Genomic DNA, 19,660 nt, shown 5'->3' on the forward strand with positions numbered 1-19,660 from the left:
TTGTCTGCTCTTTGGTTGGGTTGTTGTCTATTTGACACATTCCCAATTTCCATTTTTAATTTTATAGAGATTTCAATGTTTGCCTGTCCACATGAAAATCAGAGAAAGACAATCTGATGGACATCAACATTGCTTATAAGTTCAAAGTCACTGGACCAATAATGAGTGCTTTTTATATAAATATGAAACTTATTCATAACAACTATTTGTTTTGATTGCCGGTGGACAAGACATGCAAGATAACCATAAGAATTTAAGTTAATTAGTTTATCATACTGTATTTCTATTTGATAAAATAATACTAATTGTAACATAATAAAGCATTTTTCCTTTGAATTTTTTATGTGATAATTTGCTTAATAGTTCGTTTTTTGAAAATACATAGTTTAATAAAAAGATTGATATGTTATTCCATTAAAAACAATCATGACGTACTTTGTCCTTCCAACTTCATGTAGATAGGTAGAGCTTTGACTGAGGTTTAATCTGATATTTTGTATGTTAAACCATGATTTAAACTCCGCTATTTTGTTACGTCTCCATGTGATTGACAATTTAAATGCACAAGGACAAGAATTACGCTTATTTTACAAATAGGATTTCTACTTTCCGTCACTGACTTAATAATTTTAACAAAATTTTTAGACACACCTCTTACAACTCGGGTGGGTAGGGGGCGGCGGTTAATACAAATATTAGTATTGCAATTAAATTTTGTCGGGGAAAATCTTTTTTTTTTAAAGATTTTTTTATGACAAATCAGAGCCGGAATAATTTGCTCTAAAATTTCACAGGCCCCCAAAAAATCAGATGGTATGTGCCTTAGAAGAACCCTAGTTGCTCAATTCAAAAAACTAACTTTTTGTCATAACGGATGTGCTGTATTCCCAACTGGATCTGTTTCCTCTTGCGCGTGCTAAGCAGCGGGCTAAAAATAGGATAAAAAATCACCAGGCCACTTTTGAATGATGTTACAAAACATATACACCAGGCCTTACTCATTAACATATATTTAAACAAACTCATCCTGCGAATTCATTGTTTAAATATGTTAACTCGTAAATAGTTTGGTATATATAATACTTACCATTTGATAATCCACCATCCTCTATCATTGCTGAACATGCTGAATCTGTGTCATCATTATCATCATTACCAATGTTATCATCAGAGTCCAAAAATGGAGTTAAATCAAATACTTGTAAATAAAGAAAAATAAAAAACTTACAATTTAACCATTCTGTTTAAAGTGACATGAATAAGTAAGCAAAATTTCCATTATGCCATGATATAGACAAGATATTGAGTAATATTCATTTTCTACATTGTAAAATAAATATATAATAGTAGAATAGTCACTTCAATGCAGCTTTTCTCAAAATATGACATACAATTAAACAAATATATTATAAAGCTTAGGGATATGAATTTATTTGTAGAATCTAAACATTACATTGCTATAAAACCAAACAAAGAGTGCAGACACTAAGATGCCTGTCCTGCTATGCTAAACTTTATTAAATTCTAGTGTTTTTTAAAGTCTTCGAGATCAACGTGTATCTGTATAGTTATTCATCCTCTTATAGACTTTCAGAAAATATCATTTGGGAGTAGTGAGCTAAAATTCATGTATATAAAAACATTTTTAAAACAATCAGTGAAGCATAAAGGCCAAGAACAAAGGTCATAGATGCCAGCAGAAATGTCTTATTATAAAGCACCTGTACACAAGATACATGTATGAAGTACCATTTGACAGAGTTTCTGGAAATCTCTTTTCCCTAGTGGTCCTTCATGTCCTTAATGAAAACCTGTTGGTCCTCATTTTTAATTCAGTCTCCTATGATGGAACTCATCTAATTATTTTGTCATATTAATAACAAGAGAGTGCACATGCTGAAATGTCTTGCCTTCTCTACTAATCATTGATATCATGTTGGTAGTCCAAAATATAAACCTTTACTACAACTATCATATAAACTTAACATGATCCAAAAAAATGAGATCAAAGTTATATAAATCAAACAAGAAATACATGTACACCTTACAATCATTCAATACACTAAGTATAGTCCTGATACATGTGATAGTTGACCTATTACTTATAGTTTCTTAGAAACAGACTTAACCATGAAAACTAAACATTGATTAATGAACCATAAAATTAGGGTCAAGGTCAGATGAAACATGCCGGGCAGACCAGAGCAGCTTACAATTCTTCCATACAACAAATATAGTTAACTTATAGTTACTTATAGTTTAAAAAAACAGACCAAAATACAAAAACTTAACACAAAGCAATGAACCGTGAATATGAGGTCAAGGTCAAATAAAACCTGCCAAACTGACATGCACATCATAAAATATTCCCCTACACCAAATATAGTTGAAATATTTCTTTTCAACTGTCTCCCCTCAACATACTTTGGCAATATTCTTGTCATTAATACAACATACAAAAGCTCTACATTTACATGGACTTTTAACAAAGAATAAACTTATGTATTTAACAAAAAATCATGAATTAACTATAGGTGGTGTCAGGCAAATGTCTGTTTAACTGTAACAAACCATATGTAGGGAAAGTTCCATGTTGGACACCACCCCAACCGCAAGCTCTGGATCTGCAATTGATATATAAAAGTTTATGCAAAGGAGCTTTCAATGCCACAGGCATGACAGGCTGATTAGCAACTTTGAAACTTTTTTTCTGAAGGCAAAACATAAAGAACATACCATTCATGCCATTATATACCATTCTATTCTAAGATATAAGAAAACACAGTAAACAATAACAAGTGTGTCAATTTTGCATAATCATGATAATATCACATTTTCATCAACATAAAATAATACCACACTTACCATTTGATAATCCACCATTCTCAATCATTGCTGAATCTGTGTCATCATTATCATCATTACCAATGTTATCATCAGAGTCCAAAAATGGAGTTAAATCAAATACCTGTCCTGTAAATAAAACAAAAAAGTTCATTAAAACAACTTTGTTTTCATTGATCATGACACAAATGTGTGCACACACTGAAATGTCTCACCTTCTTTACTAACCATCTAACCATTGATATAAAGTTGATAGTCCTAATTATATAAATATAAAGCTTTACTACAACAATCACATAAACTTAACATGATCCAAGAAAATGAGGTCATAGTAATCAGTGTTCTCCTTTTTTCACTAAGGTAAGGTGGGTGTTTTGAAAAAAACACTTGCAACCGGGTGATTTTTTTTAACATTTTCAACCGGGTTTTATTTTTTTTCAGTTTTACTGTGGGTTGGTGTTACAAATAGAAGGATTAGTATTGTATTCACATTTAATGGAATTGAACCATTCTTCTGCTATCGCTGCTAGCCTTTCATTAAATGATTTGACAAATTAGTTTTGTGCATCTCGGATAGCAGATCATAATGGCTTTTGCAAGACTCCCTCCTCTGACGAAGTCTGCTCATGCATGGCCTTTCGAACCAAGTTTCTCTTGTGTTCCTTGCTTTAGTGCTGTATTTTTGGCAGAAAGAACAGTAATATCCTTCTGTGACGATTATCCATGATTTAAAGTCCTGTTCATATTTATCACCACCCCTCAAATGAGGGGTTACCTCTCCATGTAATGACTATCCCTTTTATGTAGGGTACATTTAAAGAGAAACAAACGAGGACATATTTGTTTCTGACCTTTTTATTATCATGGACACTCTTTTAGAAAAGTTTACTAAATAAAACGATTTCCCCCTTTTAAGCTAATTAATACATCTAAGTTTTTCTATTTTCTTCTTCAACAGTAATATGACCCCTTGCCTGATGGAGAGTCCCTTATTTAAGGGATATCCCTCATTTTGGGATTGTTCCCAACCTGTTTATCTTCGCGATCGCCTGTGTGCCTTTTCTGTTGTTTTGATACTTTTTTTTTCAATTTCAATTCAACTATCCGTTTTAGTTGACTTATATGGCTTAGAATTTCCTAATCACCATCGTCATCCGCCTTTCCATTCCCCCGATTGATAAAAAGAAAACATTGAAATTTAACGATCCGCCATTTTTTGTCAATGAAAACAAACTGCGAGGCGCGATTAGTATTTAAATGTTTACGGTGCGGAACCGAAAAAAGTCCGGAATTTGAAAAAAAGGCCGACCACCTCCTCAAATGGAAAGGTGGTCAGATTTGAAAAGAAAGTGGTCGGCACACCCGGCTTAAATGCCGAATGGAAAACACTGGTAATATATACCAAGAGAAATACATGTACACCTTACAATCATTCAAAAAACTAAATAGAGTTGACCTATTGCTTAAAGTTGATAATTTTCAACACACTACATCATTTGTGTACATATTACAACATTAGTATAAAAGTAATTCTCTAGCCATGTCAGTTTATCTTCCTGTTTCAGTGTACAACTATCATGATGCTGACTATGCAATTTAGTTAAAATGTGTGAACTATAACACTTATCTTAATAATGATTAAACCTAAATTCTAGCTTTATACATGTATTCTTATGAATACTAGGTTTCTCACTTCTTTCTACAAATGCTAACCAAACACTGGTTTCTGGGTCTGTATGAATTTTCTATTAAAATAAAACACCATACATGTCATACTAAGAAACATGCATGTAATGTAATTATACACATGTACTAACCATGCTAACTTTCAATCAGAGTAAAATAACACTAATCATTTTGCTAATTACCATTTGAAAATTCATCATTCTCAATTTTTCCTGAATCCGAATCTGTGCCATCATTATCATCAGATTCCAAAAATGGAGTTAAATCAAATCCTTGTCCTGTAAATATATACAATACAATTTTAAAATCTTAATCAGTACATCACATACTTTTTCCAGGGTACTTATTTTTCGTGATTTTGGGATTGTTCCCAACCTGTTTATCTTCGTGATCGCCTGTGTGCCTTTTCTGTTGTTTTGATACTTTTTTTTTCAATTTCAATTCAACTATCCGTTTTAGTTGACTTATATGGCTTAGAATTTCCTAATCACCATCGTCATCCGCCTTTCCATTCCCCCGATTGATAAAAAGAAAACATTGAAATTTAACGATCCGCCATTTTTTGTCAATGAAAACAAACTGCGAGGCGCGATTAGTATTTAAATGTTTACGGTGCGGAACCGAAAAAAGTCCGGAATTTGAAAAAAAGGCCGACCACCTCCTCAAATGGAAAGGTGGTCAGATTTGAAAAGAAAGTGGTCGGCACACCCGGCTTAAATGCCGAATGGAAAACACTGGTAATATATACCAAGAGAAATACATGTACACCTTACAATCATTCAAAAAACTAAATAGAGTTGACCTATTGCTTAAAGTTGATAATTTTCAACACACTACATCATTTGTGTACATATTACAACATTAGTATAAAAGTAATTCTCTAGCCATGTCAGTTTATCTTCCTGTTTCAGTGTACAACTATCATGATGCTGACTATGCAATTTAGTTAAAATGTGTGAACTATAACACTTATCTTAATAATGATTAAACCTAAATTCTAGCTTTATACATGTATTCTTATGAATACTAGGTTTCTCACTTCTTTCTACAAATGCTAACCAAACACTGGTTTCTGGGTCTGTATGAATTTTCTATTAAAATAAAACACCATACATGTCATACTAAGAAACATGCATGTAATGTAATTATACACATGTACTAACCATGCTAACTTTCAATCAGAGTAAAATAACACTAATCATTTTGCTAATTACCATTTGAAAATTCATCATTCTCAATTTTTCCTGAATCCGAATCTGTGCCATCATTATCATCAGATTCCAAAAATGGAGTTAAATCAAATCCTTGTCCTGTAAATATATACAATACAATTTTAAAATCTTAATCAGTACATCACATACTTTTTCCAGGGTACTTATTTTTCGTGATTTTGGGATTGTTCCCAACCTGTTTATCTTCGTGATCGCCTGTGTGCCTTTTCTGTTGTTTTGATACTTTTTTTTTCAATTTCAATTCAACTATCCGTTTTAGTTGACTTATATGGCTTAGAATTTCCTAATCACCATCGTCATCCGCCTTTCCATTCCCCCGATTGATAAAAAGAAAACATTGAAATTTAACGATCCGCCATTTTTTGTCAATGAAAACAAACTGCGAGGCGCGATTAGTATTTAAATGTTTACGGTGCGGAACCGAAAAAAGTCCGGAATTTGAAAAAAAGGCCGACCACCTCCTCAAATGGAAAGGTGGTCAGATTTGAAAAGAAAGTGGTCGGCACACCCGGCTTAAATGCCGAATGGAAAACACTGGTAATATATACCAAGAGAAATACATGTACACCTTACAATCATTCAAAAAACTAAATAGAGTTGACCTATTGCTTAAAGTTGATAATTTTCAACACACTACATCATTTGTGTACATATTACAACATTAGTATAAAAGTAATTCTCTAGCCATGTCAGTTTATCTTCCTGTTTCAGTGTACAACTATCATGATGCTGACTATGCAATTTAGTTAAAATGTGTGAACTATAACACTTATCTTAATAATGATTAAACCTAAATTCTAGCTTTATACATGTATTCTTATGAATACTAGGTTTCTCACTTCTTTCTACAAATGCTAACCAAACACTGGTTTCTGGGTCTGTATGAATTTTCTATTAAAATAAAACACCATACATGTCATACTAAGAAACATGCATGTAATGTAATTATACACATGTACTAACCATGCTAACTTTCAATCAGAGTAAAATAACACTAATCATTTTGCTAATTACCATTTGAAAATTCATCATTCTCAATTTTTCCTGAATCCGAATCTGTGCCATCATTATCATCAGATTCCAAAAATGGAGTTAAATCAAATCCTTGTCCTGTAAATATATACAATACAATTTTAAAATCTTAATCAGTACATCACATACTTTTTCCAGGGTACTTATTTTTCGTGATTTTGGTATTGTAGATATATTTGCATATACATGATGTAGGAATAGGCCAAATGAAAACTGTCTGACAGGCCTTATTATGGACAAGACAAGACAAGACAAGACAAATACTTTATTAGAGTCTCACCTCAAAATTGACATACATTTATAAAATTACAGTAATATTTAAAACAACATGAGCCACTCTAAAAAGAGTTGTGAGAGACTATAAAATTTCTACAAAACACATTATTATCTACAATTATATAAAATACCTTTTCTTTTTAATAATACATCATAGCAGATTTTGGCTAAAGAGTAACACACATTTTCATCAGTGAATAAAAGTTTGAATTTATCATCATCAGACAAATTAACAAAATCACAATTAAAAGAGCTAGCATGTCTAAATAAAATAGCTCGTAAATCTGCATATACTGGGCAGTGAATTAAGACATGTTTCTCATCCTCAATAATGTTATTTTTCTTACATTGCTCATTAAAACATAATCTATTGTCAACCATAATGCCTTCAGGTGTAATACCACCAAATCATGATACGCCACATCCGGTTGCATACGAAAGTAGGTCTAAAAAAATATTCCATTGAATTTGACAGTTGTAGAAAATTAACCCTGCATTTCAATGCACTTAAATTTTTCTGAGTCATAAACATGTATGTTGGGTGTCTGAAAGCATCATTCTTTTTTTATTTGATGGTCTTATAAAATATTTTGGAAAGTTAAGGTTACATAGTTGCCAAAGCAGGTAACCAGTAAATAACCTGGTAAAAATGTGATTGTTTACTTCCGGTGCAGGTTACTTTCTTATATGCAATGAAATGTAGTGTGAAATTTTCACTGTAGCACTGGAAAGGATTAAACTTTATTCATGCAAAGTATTTCTTTGGTTGAAATAAAGGTAAATTCTGTACATTTTTTTTAAAAGTACCAATTTAACAAAGACTAATAGGGAAAAATCAATGGTGGTATTACACCTATTTAGGGAAACTACATGTGCACTCGTGACCTTATTGTACTTTCATTTTTAAAAGTTATTAATAAACCAGTTCATACATTGTAAACATGGACTATTCGGAATGGATTGAGACACAGAAAGCACGTTTGAGGTAAAATTGCCTTGAAATAGGGGTTTAAGGGTGTTTTCTAAGTCAAATGGGTGGACAGACAAAGCTGTATTTAGTTTACTGTGTTAAATTTTAAATAATACCCTAACAGTTTTGTTTATACAACATGTGAATTTTTTATTGCAGTGTTCACATGTTCTGAAGAGCATTCTGCTGACAAATCTTATATGTGAATTGGTCTGCAGATGACACTTCAGCATTAAAGTAAGTATCAACTATCATCATGTTTTTTTGTGTTTTTTTGGGCCGCAAAAGTTTACAATTTGCCATTGTGCCATCTACATTTTGCACAGACAATAAATCATCTAAACACTTATTTGCCCTGGATTTATACACATCAGAATCCAGTCTCACATACTTAAACTTTATAATTCTTACCAATTATTTTTTGTACCAGCATTCCAAGGGACATAACCCTTTTTAAAAACATTTTGAGGTATTTTTTATTACTCTTTCTCCCCATTTTCTAATGTAAAATACAAGAAAGTGGACACTATGTGTAAATCTATTAGAAATATACTGTTATGAGTAAATAAAAAGACTTTGATACCAGTAACAATAAATGGTTGACTGAAAGGGAACCGTTATTTGTCACACTAGGCGAACAGACTAAAAACTCGAGTTACACATAAGGGCTTCTAGAAACTTCCGTGTAGACTGTTAACATTTATAGAGACAGTTCTTTCAGCTAAAACACTTTAATTATTGATTAAACATTACATTTATATCATTTTTGTGTGGAAATAATCACATTTGTTTTATTTTTTAGACAAAAGATATCAAGTTTTGATGAAAAGGAAGGAAGGAGGAAAAATGGACCAAAACAGACCAAAACAGACCTTCAAATGAACTCTAAAAGGTGCAATAAAATTGTTTATCATCTAAAAGTTGTCTTTTGTATTCTATTTAATTGTTTGAATGCATAGATCATGAGTTTTTGATCAGATATTAGTCAACACTGCATTTTATAATGATACACTGAAATTTGGATTTGTCGAAGAAATTAGACTGAAATTGCCGTAGGATATGGCCTTACATTATAGTGATTTTCTCTGAAACTATAGATCTGACTGAGACAAAACTTGGCAGTTATGCTTGAAATAACTTGCAATTGGAGGGAAAAAAATTAGATTAAGTTTATTTGACATTTAGGTGTTCTTTAGGTGTAATACCACCAAATCATGATACGCCACATCCGGTTGCATACGAAAGTAGGTCTAAAAAAATATTCCCTTGAATTTGACAGTTGTAGAAAATTAACCCTGCATTTCAATGCACTTAAATTTTTCTGAGTCATAAACATGTATGTTGGGTGTCTGAAAGCATCATTCTTTTTTTATTTGATGGTCTTATAAAATATTTTGGAAAGTTAAGGTTACATAGTTGCCAAAGCAGGTAACCAGTAAATAACCTGGTAAAAATGTGATTGTTTACTTCCGGTGCAGGTTACTTTCTTATATGCAATGAAATGTAGTGTGAAATTTTCACTGTAGCACTGGAAAGGATTAAACTTTATTCATGCAAAGTATTTCTTTGGTTGAAATAAAGGTAAATTCTGTACATTTTTTTTAAAAGTACCAATTTAACAAAGACTAATAGGGAAAAATCAATGGTGGTATTACACCTATTTATATTGGCCAGTTTCTATTCTCAGAGGTGCAACACCACATCTAAATTTAGCATATGCACTCTTATATTTTCCAGGCATATTAATACATAAATATTTTTCTCTATTAAAACATTGCTTAAACATTCTATACGTTCGCAATTTACTTCTTTCAATGTACATTAAGTCAGAGTACCACTTCTCTTTATATCTTCAAAAAGAATGGATCATGTAAGACACATGTATGCAAATAGCTAGTAAAGTATCCTACTGCTCATGATAACATGAACATTAACATTACAGAAAATTTTAACTTTTTTTCAAGTGGTCAATGAAACCATTTAAATTAGGTCAGGCACAATTGACATATGACAGAAGGGATGTTTTTAACATAAGGCATCTTGTACAAACATGACAAAGTAAAAAAAGGTCAAAAGACATTGATTTTAAACATGATGGTAGCCTCACATAACTATATCAAAAATCAGCTCAAAATCTGGAGGGGAAAAGAGAAAAAGTCTGTATTACTGTGATTTTCAATAATTTCTTAAAGTCCAAAGCCCGTAATTTTAGCAAAAATTAGTGGAGCGGAACGAAACCTAAAATTCATCAGTTACTAATCATGGTTAACTCACATACCAGAAATTAGCCAAATATCTGAAGGCGTTTAGAAAAAAACTCTGTATAATGGTTTGTTGCGGAATGACAGAAAGAAGGAATTATGGACAAGGGTAAAACTTTATGGCACTAACAACTTTGTTGAGGGGCCATAAAAATGTATATCCCCTAAACAAGTCTGTTTTTCTTGTCCGATGACACTACATACATTAACATGATTAAGGAATGTATGGTGTCAATTTTTTATATAGCTGAATATATAGACTAAGTAATACCATATGCACCATACACATGATTTGCACCAAAATAAATGCATGAAATGTAAATCATCTCTATTCTTTTGACAGATATAAAAGAGAAGCAAAAACAGACCTACCTGAATCTAAGTTGGAAGGTCTGTGTGTCAAAATAAATGTAATAGTGCCATGAATTAGACTTGGTACATCAGGGTGTTGCAAGGTGATTTGTTTAAAATTGTCACATAAATATTTTGTGAGTGATGTTCTTTGCTCCTCAGTCAAACTCCTAGTTTCATCATTGTAGTCCTCACAACTATCCAAGGGATCTCCTATTTTTGGCATTAATTTAATGGTTTTTGAACAATTTTGAATATATTTCAAAATATCTAGATGCATATTGCTTATATCCAGCATTAACTTTGAAAAGTCGCCTTTAGTAAATTTCTCTCCTTGCTCTGATGTATCTTTGGGACAACATAGAAAGGTTTTTGTTAAGTTTGTCCTTTGTTGATGAGTTTCATCAATCTTTTGAACATTAATTGATTTCGTTTCAAAATTGCCTCTTCTTTCAGGGGGGTTCCTTTTTATGTGAATTTCTGATGATTTCTTTTCTACAAATAAATTTAGATCTTTAATATAAAATGGAAAAAAAAATCAAACTATTTATAAATGTAAAATGGAACAAACATTATTATGATTGTTCATGTTGTTATGACTTGATGTAGATCTTTAGAAGTCTTATGTTTAATAGTGATGTTGGGTTTCCTCTTTCATTCCTTTAAACCTGCATACAAATTTATACATGTTATAGATAACACTTACAAGTTACATCCTTGTAATTTGATCATCATGCAAATCATCTGAGAAAATAAAATATTGTTGAAGTCCAGCATAACATAAAATGTGAAGTTTATCAACAGAATTTGTGAGAAAGTTTTTTAATTTTTTAATTTTTGATAATAAAAATAATGCAATGTTCATTTCCTTAAAATGAATGCTATTCTTCTCTTGTATGATTTTTTTCATAATTTTGAGCTTTAAGATATAGATTTGAAAAAATACATTTATTTTAGTATTTCTGTTCTTTACCCTGTAAATGGTACATGTACATATTATAACACAATTTCCTCTATACATTGACATACAAATAATAGGGTTTTTTTTATTAAGAGGTTAACACAGTAAGCTGTACATGTAGGACTGTTCTTTCCTGAGGCCATTACAAATATACATGTATTATTTAGGTGTACACACATTTTGAGATCAATTTGTAGTCAATTTCCAGCTCTTTCATTTCCAAGATTAGTGCAAGAATACTTTAAAATAGACCGAATTCTTTTGTCACTATAATGCATATATTTACTAATTTACATTTGCTTTTTATAGATTTTGCTATTTTTTAATTATTTTTTTAAATATCAGTCATGTCAGTATATTGCAAAATATTTTTTTTAAATTAGAAAATAGCAAAATCAATAAAAAGCAAATGTAAATTAGTAGATATATATGCATTTTAGGAACAGAAGAATTCGGTCTAACTTTAAAGTTCATACCAAACTACATATATATACATTCTCATATCATTTACACTACCTTGGAGGCTATTTCTATAACTTTCTTCTGCATGACCATTGACATGAAAGTTGCTGTTGGAAGGTGTGCAGAGGTCACAATTTTTCACATTCACACTGTTGTCATTTGTCACTGTCATGACTGTACATGTACAATTTATAGCCTCTGAAAAAAATTTCTATACTGTAGTATTATCATTTACATCTATTTTACATACCTGGTACGCACATACATGTATTTTGAACAAAGGCTAGCTTAATATATTAAATATGGACATAACCGTGACACTAAAAAATCCATGGACGTTGATGGAGGTCCACAAATAGTCAACTTTAAACATGAGGCTCACCTGATTTATTTTTATTTGCATCAATGATTGTTTCAATATTTTAAACATGATCAATGTACTGTAAATTCAGAAATTAGTGCGAGGTTTGTGTTAAATTGCGAAAAAATGCGACAGAGCTGTAAGAGCATTAATTTGAACTTGCATTTTGAAATATTTTAAATCCTCAAAAGGACTAGATATGATTCTAAAAAAAAGCTGTGACGTAATCAACATTTACTATTCATAACATGATGGTAAAGGTCATTTGACCACAACTAAGATGCCTAAAACTCTGCATAGAAGTGTTATTATTGCTTGAATTATTAAACACCATTTTATTTCTGCCAGCTTATTAAGTTAAAAAAAATTCTACCCTTCCCCGAATGATTATCAGGCCCAAATTCACTTTAGTCAATGAAAATATGTTGCCGCCTGCTTCCCCATTTTGAGTTTTTCAAATCACGTGACTTTCATGTGATATGGTTTTATGTTTAAGCGGGAATCACTGTAGATCATATGATTGTCGCTTATATAATTTTCTATGCTTTATGGATTTTTTTTCATTCAACATGTTCAATGCATGAAGTATTTACTGACAAATGTATTATTGTCAATGTTGTTTTATGAATGCAATTACTATTTATCTTCAAATAAATGGAATAAATATATCTCCTTCATAATTTTTTAACAATTTTATTTAAAATTTGAAAAAAAAATATAGTATAGGTGCCAATTAAATTGATTAAAAATTTTGAGTTACTATCATCAAAATGAATGAAAATGTCAAAGGTGCAAATGGTTTATACTGGTTTGTTTACAGTGCATCATTACTGGGGTATCTGGTCTGTCCGCGCCTAATACAGTTTTGCACCCTACACATTCGCACCTCGCACCCAAGGTCCGTTCCCACCCAATTTAAAAAAAAATTCCAGTTGAATAATTAGAAAATCAAGATTGTTGTTTTTAATTGATTTGATATAAATACTGTATTTCGCTTGGAATGAGTAAAAACATTGAAGATTATAAATGAAAAACACAAAAGATTTTAACAGCTTGGCCCCTTTGATCTGAAAAAATGGAACAAAAATCATAGCAATGCCCTTACCAACACATGATTAAAATTTATTCAACACAAACAAATATGTTGTCATAGTCTCACTTTATTTTGAAACAATGAAATAAAAGTAAGCAATCTGACACTTGACCAAAACAAGATTAAGATTTATACAACATAAAAAAAAACTTGTTGTTTCACTTAGAGGTCAGGAATACACAAAACCAATAAAAAATGAGGATTTCTTTTTGTCGAGTATCAAGTATCGAGTAACAAAAAGTGAGTATCGAGCTATAAAAAGTGAGTATCGAGTAACAAAAAGTGAGTATCGAGCTATAAAAAGTGAGTATCGAGTTACAAAAAGCGAGTAGCGAGTAACAAAAAGTGAGTAACGAGTTATTAAAAGTGAGTATCGAGTTACAAAAAGCGAGTAGCGAGTAACAAAAAGTGAGTAACGAGTTATAAAAAGTGAGTATCGAGTTACAAAAAGCGAGTAGCGAGTAACAAAAAGTGAGTATCGAGTTATAAAAAGTGAGTAGCGAGTAACAAAAACCTAGTATCGAGTTATAAAAAGTGAGTATCGAGTTATAAAAAGTGAGTATCGAGTTATAAAAAATGAGTAGCGAGTTATAAAAGGTGAGTAGCGAGTAACAAAAAGTGAGTAGCGAGTTATAAAAAGTGAGTAGCGAGTTATAAAAAGTGAGTAGCGAGTAACAAAAAGTGAGTAGCGAGTTATAAAAAGTGAGTAGCGAGTAACAAAAACCGAGTATCGAGTTATAAAAAGTGAGTAGCGAGTAACAAAAACCTAGTATCGAGTTATAAAAAGTGAGTATCGAGTTATAAAAAGTGAGTAGCGAGTAACAAAAGGTACTTATCATTTTTATATGAGCGCATCATAGTCCATTGCAAAGGATATTCATTTTAATTCATTAATTTAAATTGATATATTTTGTTTGCCAATTTGAAAGAACTAATGTTAAAGTAATATACTAAAATACATATCATTCTTATAAATGCAGTACGACTTTGCAAGACCCCCATGTGTGTTTAAGTTTGCTTACGCCCATTTCGTTGTGTCACAGCCAACTACCTTATCCCTAGATGATCATGTGTCTATATTAAACTATAAACAGAGACATCTTTATTAAAATAGTACGTAAGCTTGAAATTTCCAATTAGTATAAAAAAATAATGAAAATAATAGTGAAAACCTATCTGTAAAATACACCTTTTCTTTACAATTAAGGAACTGAAATTAGATACAAGGAAAGAATTTTACTTTTCAAATTAAATTTTGAATTTGTAAACTTATGACAAGGTTTATAATATGTTATCCTCAATTGGAACTTTAAATAGTAATTTTTGGATTCAAAACCTATGACTGTAATTTTTGCTCTAGTAATGATATAGGTGATGAATTTCATTACTTGTTCCATTGTAAAAGAATATTTTTATAACCATACCATAACGCTTGTTTGGAGATGAATTAAAATTGAGAATGGAAATGGGGAATGTGTCAAAGAGGCAACAACCCGACCAAAGAACAGACAACAGCAGAAGGTCACAAACAGGTCTTCAATGCAGAGAGAAATTCCCACACCAGGAGGCGTCCTTCAGCTGGCCCATAAACAAATATCTATACTACATGAACTAGTTCAGTGCTAATGAACACCATACTCAACTCCTAATTGTACACAAGAAACAAAAATTAAAAATAATACAAGTCTAATTAGTATTCTTCTTGACATGCTAGTGCTTTGTATTGGAAAACGAAACAACATAACTCCGGGGAGGACTGATGCTTTAATTTCAATTTGTATATTGGTGTTTGAATAAAAGATTTTTCATAATTACATTTTGTATTTTTATGAATAAATTTACAAATTAGCTAATTATGAGAATATTTATCAAAACGTTAAGCAATAATCCAGGAAACATACACTATATCTGTATTAGTTTTGTTAAAAAATGCATATTAATATTGGTAGTAAGGATCTACATGTAGTTCTTAATTGAGATCCTCATCAGATATCCCTGGCCATATATTTTCCTTTTTGTCATATAAAGAAATGCTCGAAGTTAATATGTACGTACGGGAAACAAGGAACATTATCCCCAGACAAAAAAAAATGATTCTAAATACATAGATATAGGAAAATGTGGTATATGAGTGCAATGAGACAGACTCTCCATCCAAGTAACAATTTATAAAGGTAAATCATTGTAGGTAAAAAAAAAACAGCCTTCAACACGGAGCCTTGGTTCACACCGAACAACAAGCTACACGTTCATAAAAGATGAATTTTATTACAAAGGATAATCCTCATGAATTATACTGGAATTGTCCTTTGACCTCACTGATATTAATATGTTTATGTGTTGATCTGTGATGGGTATATATGTTAATGAAATCCTTCACCGAATACGGGACCACAATATTACTAGTGGTAGACCCTAATGTTCAACAGTCTTCAATTTCTACCAAATATGGGCTGTCAAAAAAAAAATGCTAACATTCCAATTTTCAATAACAGTTAACAGCAAATATATTATCACAAAAACAGATAACAAAAACCCTAATAGTCCAATAACAGCTAACAATGAATAAGACAATAACAGCTAACAGCAAATATATTTTCAGAATAACAGATAACAAAGAATCAATTTGCCCCATAACAGCATAACAGTTAAACCACTTGCTCCCCTCTTTGGTTGCCAATGAGACATATCTCCATCCATGACAAAATCTCTTCAATGTAAGCAATTATAGGTCACAGTACAGCCTTCAACATGGAGCATTGGCGTGTGCCGCAAAGTAAGCTGTAATCCCCCAACTTCACATGTAAAACAATTCAGATGAGATTAAACAACACCCAGATTTAAATACGAAATCATCAATGTTAAAACATGTATATATGAATTAAAGTAACAAGAGACAACAAAAATCATAGATTTCTTACTTGGAACAGGTAAGTTAGGAAACCGTATATATATTTAGGGAGGTTAAAAGTATGTGCAGTATCTGTCCCTTTCCTCTAACATAGGACAGTGGCATTACCGGTACAGCACAACATAAGAACAACCAAGTAAAACTCTGAAGAGAACAGCTTTTAAGTTTTAACTCATCGGGTCGATACTAAGCAAACTATAAACAAATAATCAGGTTAGATGACGAAATAAAAACATTTATTCTGATTTAGAGTGATTTATAAATAAAGTAAAACGACTATCCTTTGCAATGAATTCATATAAAATAGCATGGTATCAAATTGTATTGAAAGCCTTCAGAATTAGTAAGTAATGAAAAGGGAAACAAACCATGAGATGATCATTCGTTGAAAAACCAAAAATATAAATGATAGCTTTTGTTACTCGATACTCACTTTTTATAACTCGATACTCACTTTTTGTTACTCGCTACTCACTTTTTATAACTCGATACTCGCTTTTTGTTACTCGCTACTCACTTTTTATAACTCGATACTCACTTTTTATAACTCGATACTTGCTTTTTGTTACTCACTACTCACTTTTATAACTCGATACTCGCTTTTTATAACTCGCTACTCACTTTTTGTTACTTGCTACTCACTTTTTATAACTCGATACTCGCTTTTTGTTACTCGCTACTCACTTTTTATAACTCGATACTCACCTTTCATAACTTGATACTCGCTTTTTGCAACTTGATACTTGCTACTCGACTAAAAGTAAATCTCATGGTCCTGAACGTGTAGGGTGTGAAAGTGAAAGGGGGCGAATGTAATAGGGTGCAAACATGAATGGGCGCCAACGGACCAGGATTCCATTACTGGTACCCATCATTAATTGGGGGTCTCATTGGGGGGTTCTGATCCCGGATCCCGCTTACTGTTTTGTCAGATTCCCGTATCCCGCTTACACTAGGTACATAAGCAAATCTCAAGTTGAATATACATAACTTAGTCATGTTAGTCTTTAGTTGTTTTATGTCACATACTTTGTAGTCTTTGAATTCACAGAAACGTATCCTCATAGCAGCAAGACAACAGTATAGCAACTAGCTTCAGACAAGTTAACATGAAACATCAACAATAGGCGGCGACTTCTACACATTCAATTATATACACACAACGCAACACTATACTAAAAAATATCAGGGCAAACAGGTTTCAGGGCGAACAGAAACTAGGGCGAACCAAAATCTGGGAATGGACCCGGTTTCTGTGTTCATCATTACTGGGGTTCGTTTTAGATTGCGTTTGCTTTCCACTTGTCCATATTTTACTTTTAGGTAGACCAAATAATAATGACTTCTTGAAAGGCTAATATATTGTTTTTCTTTTACGCTTTACATAGGAAGGCGTCACACCAAAAATTTAAAACAGCCTTACAAGACAACATAATGTTTTTGACCAACTTTTAGTGTTTTAGGATGACCACGAAGTCGCTTCAATTTTACTTACAACAAGTGTGAGTTCGTGGTCTAGTGGTTAAGACCGATGGCTACAGTGCTGAAGGTCCCGAGTTCGATTCTCACTCGGGGTGCTTAAAATATCAGTACATTAGAAGGGTAATTTTCACCCTCTCACACACATCTCTGGTACCCAGACCGGAGTTTAAACTAGAATGGGTACGTTGGGGGCCTCGGTTGGTCAAAGTGTCCCTACTTTGACCTGGAGATCAATCTTCTGATATCTCTCTGGTTTGTCTGTTTCCACCGAGTGGCCCGGTGGTTCTCTCCGAGTACTTCGGCTTCCTCCACCACAATAACAGACTTCCCGGTGTCCTAGCACTCCCTTTGTGTTGAATTGGGTGGGGATTGTTTGTCCTTGTAAAAATAATTGTCGTATAAATATACGTTAGTGACACATCTCCATTAATCCCGTTAGGGAGTGTACATGGATGCCACTGTACCCTCGCAGCTTTCGAGGGGTTCTTCGGATATCGGAGGCATTTACCAGTACATACATACATACATACAATGTAATTTCGGTCGGTTGTTATATCCTGCATTCCTTGTTTGTCTATACATGTATTAGTCTATCTTGACATGTGTGGACCCTCATAGAACATTAAATTAGTTGTAATATTGTGCAGAAGTCCCCCTCGGATACATAGGAAGGGCACCATCTTCGAGCAAATCTTGGGGCGTGTTTTATTCAATCCGGTCTGTTCGGGGTTACACTAATGACTGGACCGAATGACCGGAACGAATGACAGGACCAAATGAAAATGCTAATATCTTTTTCATTTCTCAAAGGATTAATCTCAAATTTAAAATATAATAAGATTTAATCATTAAATATATAGATTAAAGACAAAAATTGTATATTTTTTCTTAAAGAAGCTTTAGTCCAAATAATTATGACGTCTGGGACGGCTATTTGAATTTTTTTCTGGGACGTCCTACGTCACGTCATAATTATTTGGACTCAAAGAAGCTTTAGAAAATGTGACCTGACCTCAACGCTGATAATGGCAGGACCAACATCGACAATGCCAGGACGAAATAAAAATGCTGATAACTTTTTTTATTTTTCCAAGGAATTATCTCAGATTTTGAAATATAAAAAAAGATGTCACCTTTAAATACAAAAATTTTATAAAAAATATAGATTTTTTTTCAAAAATCCTTTATTGGTATTAATTACCAATTTAAATAATTTTATTCAATCAATTTATGCAGTAAGATAATACATAAACTGAAGTTTTGTAAAAATACACGTGATTGTTTAACATTCAATATAGTCACTCACTGTTAAGTACATTTTATACACGTTTTTTTTTTAATATTATTTTAGGAATGAATGTAAAAATATTGTTTTCTGTCTATTCGAAATAAAATCAAACATGTGTAGTGCACACTTCAAATAGATAGAAATAAATATCCCTGTCATCCCTTATAATTCAATTCCTGAAACTTGTCCACTGAACTTTAAAGCTTGTGTCCGACGCGCTTGCCTGACCACTCGACCACCTACCCTCTAGACAAATTTTACCAAACATTGAAATTGAATATATAAAACGAATCGATGAATTATTTTATACCTCGACTACTTAAATTACTTACCCATTGATAATTGAGATTTCACATGTAATCTTGAGGCGATAGTTATCCGGTCAACCAAGGGTTCCCTAGAATCATATCTCTCTTGGTCTCTCCATAGTCCCAAACCAATTCTGCACCT

The 19,660-nt window shown here is 32.2% G+C and overlaps 1 protein-coding gene and 1 long non-coding RNA gene across 2 annotated transcripts in view; one reads left to right on the forward strand and one right to left on the reverse strand.

The window, feature by feature from the left end:
* The window catches only part of LOC134699393 (uncharacterized), a 39,869-nt gene extending 20,209 nt beyond the window's left edge, over nt 1-19,660 (reverse strand). The window contains exons 1-8 of the mRNA XM_063560996.1: nt 19,543-19,660; nt 12,130-12,273; nt 10,674-11,147; nt 6,777-6,872; nt 5,745-5,840; nt 4,713-4,808; nt 2,866-2,973; nt 1,088-1,198 (exon numbers count right to left, since the gene is read on the reverse strand). Coding sequence (XP_063417066.1) covers nt 1,088-1,198; nt 2,866-2,973; nt 4,713-4,808; nt 5,745-5,840; nt 6,777-6,872; nt 10,674-11,147; nt 12,130-12,273; nt 19,543-19,546 — 1,129 coding nt within the window. The 5' untranslated portion in view covers nt 19,547-19,660. The remainder of the gene's footprint in view (nt 1-1,087; nt 1,199-2,865; nt 2,974-4,712; nt 4,809-5,744; nt 5,841-6,776; nt 6,873-10,673; nt 11,148-12,129; nt 12,274-19,542) is intronic.
* LOC134699409 (uncharacterized) lies at nt 7,565-8,949 on the forward strand. Its single transcript, XR_010103576.1, has 3 exons — nt 7,565-7,847; nt 8,200-8,277; nt 8,843-8,949. It is a non-coding gene; the product is annotated as an uncharacterized LOC134699409 (long non-coding RNA).

Source organism: Mytilus trossulus, unplaced genomic scaffold (genome assembly GCF_036588685.1).
Source record: "Mytilus trossulus isolate FHL-02 unplaced genomic scaffold, PNRI_Mtr1.1.1.hap1 h1tg000062l___fragment_2___debris__unscaffolded, whole genome shotgun sequence".
Taxonomy (NCBI): Eukaryota; Metazoa; Mollusca; class Bivalvia; order Mytilida; family Mytilidae; genus Mytilus; species Mytilus trossulus.